The sequence below is a fragment of the Charadrius vociferus genome, unplaced genomic scaffold, assembly GCF_000708025.1.
Source record: "Charadrius vociferus isolate BGI_N301 unplaced genomic scaffold, ASM70802v2 scaffold259, whole genome shotgun sequence".
Lineage (NCBI taxonomy): Eukaryota > Metazoa > Chordata > Aves > Charadriiformes > Charadriidae > Charadrius > Charadrius vociferus.
In genome coordinates, this window is record NW_009661368.1 from 7,305,566 (window position 1) to 7,316,357 (window position 10,792).

A 10,792-nucleotide genomic window follows, 5' to 3' on the forward strand; every position below is an offset into this window, starting at 1 on the left:
CCAGGCTTGGGCAGTTTGCCACTGCCAGACCTACCAAACACCAGCTGCATCCTCTGCAGAAATTGCCACTCACTGCAAAGAAAGTATTTGGGGTTTGGCACAGGCTCCCGTCCCCGCTGTGAGTGCGCCCAGCTTTGTTTGCTCCTGTGTTTATCTTCCATGACAACACATCTAGCATCCTTGAGTCCTTTGCCCATCACTGGTTCCTCTCTCAGATGTCCTGTTGAGGAAAGCCCTGAGGAGTGAAGGACCTGGGGAGTCTGTGCTGAGCCGCATTTCAGTGTAGTTTCTCCCAAGTTACAGAGTCAGCTCTCCATCATCTGGGCGAGCAAGAAGCCAGAGCACTGTGAGTGTTGGAAAGGCCTGGAGAACACGTAAACTGTGGGAGTTGTGGGTACTGAGAACAAACACACCACAGCAGCCCTGCCCAAGAGCATCGCAGATGTCTCTCCGCCTGCAGCATCTTGAATATTGGTATTTTCAGAGGGCCTGGCATTCAGTAGTTGCCATTTTGTGCATCGAAGCACGCCTGCTACGCCTTTGAAACACAGAGAGCATGTGTCAGCCGAGGGATGCTGAGTGATATGGCGATATCGAGCACCGGGAGATGAGACGGCGGGACCGGGAGCCCTGTTCCTGGTCATGGGAACTCAAGCCCACATACACACCCACGCAGGTGCTTCTGTTTTGGCACGGGCTTCGCTCACCTGAACTCCACAGAAAACTTGAAAGAGCAGGTGAAAAGGGGTTTTGGTAAGGCTGCAGGCAGGCTGCGAGGATAATTAATAGGGATAGCAGGAAGGGTTGGTGACATCTCCAGGTGGGCAGGAGAAAGTCAAGTCAGAACATGTGGTGAGCCTTTCATGACAGCAGATGGAGGCGATGACGTCCTGGCCCCACAGCCAGGTGCTCCACTGGAAATACGGCCACCAAATCCGTGCATGCCGGGAGCTTGCATGAATACAGTCTAGTGGCCTGACAAGGGGTCAGGGCATTCGCGGGGTCTTATCTTGGCTAAGCCACTGAATCGTGGCCTGACTTGAGGGGAGGCACAAGACCTGCGCTACAAATCAGTGCAGGCAGAGAATAGAGAGTAGTGTAGGTCCCGCTAGAAATCATGAAGGGGAAACTTCCTGGGAAAAGCCAATAACAATATGGTTGAGCTGTTGACCAGAACAGTGCCAAACGGAGCACGTAGGAGCTGTCTGTCTTGTTCACGCTGGTGAAGAGCTGCATCTCTGCTCGACGGGTCTCCCCTTAGCCACGTGCTGCCCGGGATGCAGTGCAGAACGGCTCACCCGGACTTTCCCCTCTCTGCCGCAGGCATCCCAGAGGATCGCCAACCAGCTGCACGGAACCATCGCCCTGGTGAGACCCGGCTCCAGACCCTGTCTCCTGGAAAGAAGTCCTTCGGGGTCAGCAGTGTCCCCACCGGCAAGGAAGACTCCTCTCCCACCGGAGCGGGAGCACAGCCCCGGCCTCGAGGCGTGAGTCACCCGCTCGTGGGTCGCGCTGTGGGCCTGATCCATGGCCTGTTGCAGCTGTCCCACCGGGCAGACCGCGATGAGATGGCCGGTATTCGCTGTACCTGCCTATCTTCTTCTCCAGACTTCTCCCACAGCCTTGGGGTGGGGGGGTCTCCCAGTTTACACCAGCAAAAAATGAGTGGAATCCAGCCTGACGAGATCAGCCGCTCGTTACTCCGGCTTTGTCAGACAGACCCATAAAGCAAACCGGGTGCCCGCACCTCCAGCCGGGAGCAGAAGGACTTGCCCCACGGGAGGCGGCAATCCCTGCTCCTCCTTATCTATTCTAATGGGCTTTTCTGCAGCGCTCAGCACTTCCCCGGGCTCGTCCTCCCCACAGATTTCGGAAGCGTGGAGGGCTGAGCAAAGCCCATGAGTTCACCCGTAGAGCCGGCAAGTTTCCCAGAGTGGGAGTAGATCTGCCGAGCGTTCCCGGGAAAAGCTCGCACACATGGAAGCTGCCAAAGAACCAGCGACGGCAGGGACTGGGTTTGCAGGGGGGGTTCACGCACCACGCTGCCCTTCTTAGCGTGGCTCTAAAGATCTCCCGTTGAGCGAGGTTGGGATTAGGGTGGGCTGTTCCTCTGTCCTGGAGGTCTTCAGCCCACCAAGGCACTAAGAAAGCCCGGGGGGGTGGTTAGGATGCTTCTGGCCGCAACGCATGCTTTGACAAGTGACTTCTCAGCAGCAGTGCTGACTCGAGCGGTCACTGCTTCCCCCCACTCGCTCAACCCCCGGCCTGGAGCTGCCGTGGCCCAGGGACAGGAGAGCACTGTTGGGTGGTGGGACGGTGATGGTTTCCTGCGGTGTGCGCAGCGTGGAGAGCCGCGGCTGCCTGACCCCCGCGGCCACCGGGACCCTCCTCCCCAGCGCAGCACCCCAAGGCAAGCGCGATGCACGGGGCCAGGAGCTGCAACAGGGCACAGAAAGAGCAGGAGGGACCACGCACATCACCTGCAGGAGCTGGGAAATCACATGAAAAAACCTCTAATTAACGTGATTGTTTTTTGCCTGCTTCTTGCAGTTACTTAACAACAAGCAAACCAGACTCCCCCAAGGTTGCTCCATCCTACGAAAACCTAAAACTGACCGCCCGGAGAGAGCAGCTCTGCCTCCTGCACAAGCACCTCTCCCTGCACCAGCTGGGGCTGGCGAGCAACTGTGCCTCGGCCGACCGGGACGGCGGCAGCTTCTCCAGCCATTTGCTCAGGGTCAAAGATGCCGCCGACGGCAGGACACGGCCGCGTGATGGCTGGGAAGATCGCGCAGCCTTGCTGAAGCTCCCTGCCGCCATGGTGTACGTGAGGGATCAGCACCTGGAGGAGAAGCTGCACCTCCTCAAGCACAGGGAGAGGCTGCAGCATCTCCTCCTGGGGCAGTGCCAGCCAGGCCAGCGGGCGGAGGGAGACCCCAAGCTCGCCCCCGAGGAGCGGCCCCTCTCCCCGTGGCCGAGCATCACGCCGGGCTGCAAGGAGGAACGGTCCTTCCTGGAGGACGCCGCAGATGGGAAGGAAGAGAAGGAGCTTTGGCTGAGCCAGGACATCTCTGAGCTCCGAGAAAAGGCAAAGGCGGAAAGGGACGATGGCGCAGACGCGCCGCTGGATCTGTCAGACGCCGGCCGTGGCAGGGAAACAGGCTGGCACAACCGCCAGGAGCTGCGGGGGGGCGGCAGCCCACCACCGAGCCCCGGGGAGAGCCCCGCTGTGCCGGCAGCCCGCGGGAGACACGGGGCAGAGCGGGACAACTTGTGCTTCCCCTACCGCTGGCCCAGTGCCACCCGGGCACTGCCTGGGGCTGTCGAGGAGGAGGAGGAGGAGGATGCAGCTGTGGTGAGTACAGCTCATGGTGGCATCAACCGTGGCCCCTTCCCCTTCCCCAGGTGTCCGGCACTGGTGCTGGCACCATTATGACCACCATTAATGTCCCATGGGAGGATGACTTTACTGCACCGGGGACATATTTGCACATGGCAGAGCCACAGCCGCTCAGCGCTGGTTCTCGTTCCCCACCTTCCCTCCCCTCCGGTGCCCGCGGGGTTTCCACCCGAGTCCCAGGACAGGCAGCGCCTGTGCCCCGTCCCGCGGGTTGGTGCAGGGCTCCCCCGCAGCACACCACCAGTGCGCAGAAACGCCTCGGCGATGCTGGTCCAGGCAGCATTTGTGGTCCCTGTATCCTACAGCTCGCGCTCTCACAGGCGCATCCGACAAACAGCTCCACGCCGGGAGACCCAGAGACCCTTCCAGAGACCGGGCTGAGACTGGCTGTCGGTGCACAGAAGGCAGAAGCAGGTAAAAAACCCCTGGCAAGCGTGACATTTGAAAAGGCAAGAGCAAAAGGTGCGTTTTAGTGAAGGTATCTTACCGGTGGGAGCTCTGTGCCGGGCTCGGCACGCACCCGCAGCACCCGCCGACCGCAGCAGTACCCAACCAGCACGGGACACCCTTCCAGGCACCCAGGTGCTCCTGGCTCACAGCTCTTTTGGGCCATCGGGGGAACTTCAGGTTTCACACTTCCATCCTTGAGAGCTCAGTTTTCAACCCTGGGGATGCCCAAAATTCAGGCTCAGTATCTACAGCGAGAAAATAACGCCGGCTGTTGGGGAGCGGAACCAAATATCTCTGCCCAGCACAGGGCAGGAGCCACCCGTGGGGTGCCCTTGCGCGCCCTGTGGAGCACCCTGTCCCCTGCACTCCACTGCTGGGTGGCACACGGTTCTCCAGGAGCTAAAGAGGTCAGTTTAGCACCGACCCGTTGGCAAAACCCACCCGGTGGTGAGCCGCGACAGGACAACGTTGCTGCTCCAGCATTGCCCACCCATCTCAGGGAAGCAGAAGCTCAGAAGCTGCCCCAGCAGAGATGGGGAAAATGCAAAAGGTTTGCAGGACTGGCACTGGAAAAAACATTCCTGGCTCTGCCCCCTTACTCCAAAGCGTACCCTGTGTGGGCACAGCACAAAGAGCTGAGCAGGGAGTGAGGGATCCCAGTATCCCAGACTGGTGAGGGCTGGAAGGGCCCTCTGGAGCTCCCCCATCCCACCCCCCGCCAGAGCAGGGGCACCTCCAGCAGTGGCACAGGACGGCGTCCAGGCGGGTTTGGGATGGCTCCAGAGGGGGAGACTCCCCCACCTCTCTGGGCAGCCTGTGCCACTGCTCTGCCGCCCTCACAGCAGAGAAGGCCCTCCTCAGGTGGAGATGGAACTGCCGATGGTCACCTTTGTGCCCGTTCCCTCTTGTCCTGTCACTGGGCACCACTGATGACAGACTGTCCCCATCCCCCGGCACCCTCCCTTTCAGTATTGATCAGCATTGATAAGATCCCCCTCAGTCTTCTCTTCTCCAGACTGAACAGCCCCACGTCCCTCAGCCTTTCCTCAGCAGAGAGATGCTCCAGTCCCCTCAGCATCTCTGTAGCCCTTTGCTGGACCCTCTCCAGCAGTTCCCTGGGCACCACTGAAGACAGACTGTTCCCATCCCCCTGGCACCCTTCCTTTAGCTATTTATAAGCATTATAAGCATTTATAAGTTTATAACTATTTATAAGCATTAATAAGATCCCCCCTCGGTCTTCTCTTCTCCAGACTAAAAAGCCCCACGTCCCTCAGCCTTTCCTCATCAGAAAGATGCTGCTACCTGCAGCAGGTGGGACAAGATGCTCTCCTCCCTTTCCCCGCTCCATCCCCCGTAAGAGCCCTTTCCATTCCCAAAACCAGCAGCGCCCTTAGTCTGGGGACAGGCGGTGCTTTCTCCCTGCCCGACCGCCGCGGGACGTGGGCATCAGGTTTGCCCGGGTGGGAGGAAGGCAGCGGCCATGGGGAGCGGAGCGGGAAGCACGTCTCTGGGAGCTGCTGGGTACCAGCCTTACTGGCTCGGCCAGAAAGTTGAGCTCTCCTGGATTAGTTGGTCTGGGCGTGTCGGAGCGGTTTGGGAACACTCTGCGGAGCAGGATTTTGCAGGGTGGAAAGAAAAAAAAGAAAAAAAAAAAAAAAAAGGAGTCGTCTGTGATTTACATGGTAAGGAGATATCATCATAGCAGAAGAATTTCAGCTGATTACATTCTGGGTGTGGGAATACAGGACTTTCTTCAGTTCTCACCTTAAGGTTGACACAAAGGAAACAATACACAAATACTTCTGCACTTTCTAGTGAACCTTAACCCGCAGAAGGATAAAAGGAGGACGGGATCAGAGTACAGTGGCTCTCGGAGTGCCCGAAAGCAGCACCGCCTGGGCAGGGGCAGCAGGGCAGCCGAGCATCCCACCCTGGCTGGGCCCGGGTGTCAGGAGCAGAGTCACAGTACTGAGGTCCTGGGGTGTCCCTGCCCCTCGGAAAAGGGCACAGCTTTGTCCCCAGCCCTTTCTGCCCCTCCGTGCCCAGCGCGGCTGTGTGGCTGTGGGTGCAGACAGGGTGATGCCCACGGCAGGGCTCGGTCCCCGGCCGGGCGGCTCGGCTCTGCGCACCGGCTGGGTGTGTGTCTGCTGCGTGCAGGTACGTGTCTGGGGTTGTGTAGCCTCGGGGCCTGTGTGCAGCAAAATCCTTTTTGCTGGGCAGGGAAGCAGCTCCCCCGCCTTTCCTTCCTCTGCTCCTCGGCCCGGAGCCACCAACAAGCACCGGTGGCAAACTTCAGGATCGTCCCTTTTGGCCTCTTTACCCAAACACGTTTCTCCCCAGCCGGGTCTCAGAGGGGAAGGCACAGCCTGGGGTGTTCAAATACCCCGCAGCTCCCCACCTGCCCGGGCCCGTGGACTTTGGGGCAGCGCTCGCGACCTTGGGGTAGCAAAGTCCTACAGACCCAGCGTTACTGGGAGCTGGTTCCCCAGCGGTCTCCTCTTGGATCCCCCATAAACATTCATTTCATGCCAGGTAGCTGGCAGTGCCTCTGCTCTGCAACACGGTTTATTGCCGAATCTGTCTTCTGCCCCGCTGGCTCTCAGAGCCTGGGCCGGTGGCTCCGCATCTGCTCGCGAGCTTGTCAGGGCCCCCGCCAGCCAAAAACCCCTTCCTTTTGTGTTTCCTTAGATGACGATGATGCTGAGTCTGGGAAGCAGGAATCCGACGAGCCAGACACGACAGACAGCGAGGTTTGTTGGCTCTCCTCAGTCCATTAGCTCAGGCTGTCGGGTCCAAGAGGCAAATGATGGGTTGTCCCTACTCGAGCTCACTCCAGGAGGTGATGGCTTTTCCTCCACGAGGAGCCAAACCCCATTCCCACACCGTTACCCAACTTGTTGCTGAGGGATAGAGATACCACTCTTTCCAGCAAGTCAAGAGGGTTTATGAACGTCAGCATTTGTCACCACTCCATAGCAATGGTCACAAAGGTCCCCAGCAATGCACCGGGCCATCAGGTCCCTGGGAAAGCGGGGGAGTTTGTAGCCTGACGGTTCTTCTCGTTGGTGCAGGTGGCTGCCCCGTATGAAGACGACATCCTACAAGAAGGCCAGGCTGATGGGAAATATTTTTGCACCAAAGACAAAGCTCAGGCGCTGCAGAAGAAGAGAAAAAGAGGGCAGGATCCCTGGACAAAAGGTAGGGAGGAGGAACTCCTGGTGGCATCAGGTCAGGGCGACAACTTCTGCTGCTTCCCGAGGGGCTCCCGTGAGAAGCGCCCGAGGGCAGCGGCCGCCCTCCCTGCGGCGGAGGGGAGGGTGCTGCTCCGCCGAGTGCATGCCACGCTGCAAACAAATGTCTGCCCAAGGTGATACAGTGGAATCCCTCATTTCCCTGCGATAAGACACGCTGCGCCGTGTTTTGGCAACGCTTGTATCTCCAGCCAGAGGAGCCCCCGGCAATGGTTAGCCAGGAGAGCACTCCCGGGCACCTCAGCTAACAGGGCTGAGTCCCTCGTGTTTGCTCAGCCCGTCGGGGAGGGGGTGACTGGAGAAGGCCAAATTCCCGGGGTGGGGGAGTTATTGACATTCAGGGAAAGGTTTCTGCCAACTCTGTTGATCTTCCGGTGCGGCTGTGGAGGTTTCCCTGCCGAGAGAGGAATGCGTTGAACCTGTGCTTCCTACGGGTGAATAAGCAGAAAACTACTCCTGATAAGGGCAAGGACAAGCCGGTGTGCCTGTCAGGCCTTAAAACGTGCTCTGTCAGAAACACCCCACTGCCAACCCCCTTTGTACTGTCGGTGAAGACAGTTAACCCAGTTATAGAAGTAGAGAGGGCTGTTGGTGAAGCACAAAGGGAGTTGTGTAACAGGCACGGGCTGCCCCTCGCTCTGTGCCCGGCCTTGGGAGGTGCCTGCTCGCTCGGGGGACACCACCGCAGCTGAGCAAGGAGAGGATTTGCTCTACAAATCCATCCACTGGGAGCAGAGGGGAGGAAACTGCGCTGTGCTCCCTAGGGCGGACACCATCCCACCCTCCGGCACTGGATGGGGATGTCCCGAGCGAGGGTTGGACGTGGTTGTGGCAGGAATGGGGGGATGGAGAGGCATAACCCCCCTCTCAGCATGTGGTGTGTGCTGCGTACTGCACCGAAAGGGGGAGAAATCCATGAAATGCATCCCGCTGGCCTGGGTACCCTCCCAGGTACCCTCCTGCACCAGGTTGGTCCTCTGCCTATTTCTGCTTCACTTCTTGTTTCTGCTTCCAGGGTCACAACAGCCTCCCCCGGGTACCCGCGCATCTCCCCTGTGAGAGGGGTTTCTCTTCATCTTTCCTTCGCTGAGCTTTGCTTCCTCCTGCGCTGTCCCTGTTTTGGGATGAGGCCACGCTGACCTTGTACCTGTAACTCCATTGCTCTGTGGTTAACTCCTGCCATCATCTTGCTGTCTACAGGAGCTAAGAAGTCAACGAGAGGAAGAAAGAAAGTCAAAGTGGAGCAGTGCTCAGCGGGGATCATGAAAGAACCGGAGAACTGCTCCTCTTCCCACAACGATACCTCCGAGGAGAGCTAACAGCAGGGCGGGATGAGAGGCGACACAGATGCTGCAGAGCAAAGGAGAGGGCTCGGAGACCTCAGCATCCCACCCACGCTGGGAGAGCGACTCCTCCTGCCCTGCTGGGCCAGGCCGCGGGGAATTCGTGAGGACTCATTAACGAGCTAGAGCACCCTGAAAATCCTCACTGGGAGCCCTGGGAGAGGCCAGGCGAGGAAGAGCCGCGCAGGGGATGCCTGCGGCAGCCAGGTCACTGCTGGTGGAGCAGCGCGTTCAGTGGCCCTCTTTGCAGCACTCACCCTGCGGCGGGACCGTGTTCTTCCCCGGGATGTCACGCAAGGAGAAGGGACCACCCAGACCCCGCTCCCCATGCTCGATGTCCCGGTGGCCAGCTGTAAGGCAGTGACCAAGCCCAGCACCGCGGGGCCCCGTGCACAAACCTGCATTGATTAAATCCCTACTCAGGTTTCGTACCTGTGTGGATGTTGTTTGACCTGGAGAAAGCCCCCGGTTTTCTTTTCCAGTGAAGTGAGGAGCAAGGAGGTGGGCGTGCAGGTGGGACCTGTCCCTGGAGAGGGCAGGGGGACGAGCGCGGGAGGGGAGGGCTGGCATGTCCCCTGTCCCCAGGGTGCCCTGCGTGCCTGGGGAAGGCGGGGGTGCGAGACCCAGCTGTGGCTCACAGCAGAGCACCGGCTCAGCGCTTCACACTCACCTGGGGAGGACTGCTGGGAGCTTGTTTTTTCACGTGGATAAACTGTTCTCTCTTTTTTCTCTTGTTCTAAGCTAAATGTCACAAGCGTGAGTTTCTTCTGCCCTTCATCTTTCATGTGCAGTTGCATGTAGGCATGCTTTGGGTGAAGGGAGGCAGTATCACTTCTTTTGTAGCACCCATTTCTTGTGTTGCGCCTCATTCTTTCATTCTAACTGAAATTGCAATCGATTGTAGAGATTTAGGTTCCCCTTTTTCTTTTTTTCTCCCCACCTGCAGTGTAATGTCAGATTCGCTAATTCAAGACTTCATAGCTGCACGGCTGGTTCTACCAAACAGGATCACAGTGCCTCTGAAGAAGAACATGAACATTGCCCACTTGAGGTTCCCTATCCCACGTGTGAGTTTTTTTCAGTAAGACTGTTAAGACACCTGACTGCGCATTTGCTACAGCGCAGCTGCATGCAAGCTTAATGTGTTAGATTCCTGCACATCCAGCTCTCATCAGCTGTTTCAGCCTGGACTGTAGGCTTTCTGTAGATAATATTTCAGAAATATAAAAGCAGATGTTGGATAGATGTTGGGGGAGTGAGGACTGAGGGCTCCTACCCTCTATATGTGGCATAAGAAGTCTGTTTAGACACTGAACTCACTTACCAATTTAAACCTTTAGTCTCATTTGAGGTTACCACCAATCTTCAGTTAGAGAAGGTAAATACATGAGCAGTGAGTGTCAGACTACTTAATTTTTTTACTAATGATGTGAAGGGGTATAAATAGGGAGCTCAGGGGATGATGTCTCTTTGCTACAGAAAAAAATTCAGGGAAAAAAAGAACCACTCACATCTCCTAAATGCTTGACATGTATCCAGATCTTCAGTCTCCTGCATCCATCAAATACCTAATACATTCATTAATGAGGGTAAGTAGCATGGGGAAGTTTCCCTTCAGCAGCAAGTGACGGGGCTTTCCAGCCGGGGATGGGATGAGCAGGGCTCCGGTGAGCATCCCTGCAGCCACGACTGTGCCGGGAGCCAGGCTGGGCTGTTCCTAGCACACGTGCGGAGAACAGCACCAAAACAGAGTGAAACCAGAGGAGAAGTGCCAGAGACGGTTCCTGCCCTGTCTGGTGCACCACCATCTCCTTTACCCGCAGTTATTTCTATCTAAACATGGTTTTGTTTGCCCATTCACAAGAACAAAGAGCAAAGCGCAGCAAGCCCAGCCTGTCACGAGCATCCTTCCTGCACACCCCACAGCGCGTTCCCACCTCCCCGGAGCAAAGAGGCAGCAAAAAAAAAATGCCAAACATCCCAAAAAGCCCCAGCTGCAAGGGAGCCGGGACGGTGAGCCGGGCTTAGCCTTGCCGGGGGAGCTGCAGCGCTCGGGGGGGGTCCCAGGCTGAGGGTCTGCCCCGGGCTGGGTGGCCGGTGGCTGTGGAGCCAGGGAACGGGGACGAGGGGCAGCCGGGGACCAGGGAAGGAGCAGGGATGGTGCGGGGGTGTCCAGGGCAGGACGGGCGTTACAGCTTGTGCAGAGCACGTGGGTTCACACGCTCCTGCCCTCACCGCATCCCGGGCGGGCTGTAGCCCTTTGCCGGAGATCACGTCCCTCGCTGGTGGGTTTTTCCTCCTCACATTCAACCACATCGCTCAGCGGCTTCTGCTGAACAGCGGGC

General features: G+C 58.0%; 1 protein-coding gene across 1 annotated transcript in view; it reads left to right on the forward strand.

Moving 5' to 3' along the window:
* The window catches only part of RBBP8NL (RBBP8 N-terminal like), a 14,960-nt gene extending 6,537 nt beyond the window's left edge, over positions 1-8,423 (forward strand). Inside the window, exons 8-13 of the mRNA XM_009893453.1 lie at positions 1,324-1,487; positions 2,551-3,355; positions 3,706-3,814; positions 6,542-6,603; positions 6,925-7,051; positions 8,305-8,423. Coding sequence (XP_009891755.1) covers positions 1,324-1,487; positions 2,551-3,355; positions 3,706-3,814; positions 6,542-6,603; positions 6,925-7,051; positions 8,305-8,423 — 1,386 coding nt within the window. The remainder of the gene's footprint in view (positions 1-1,323; positions 1,488-2,550; positions 3,356-3,705; positions 3,815-6,541; positions 6,604-6,924; positions 7,052-8,304) is intronic.
* The last annotated feature ends 2,369 nt before the right edge of the window (positions 8,424-10,792 follow it).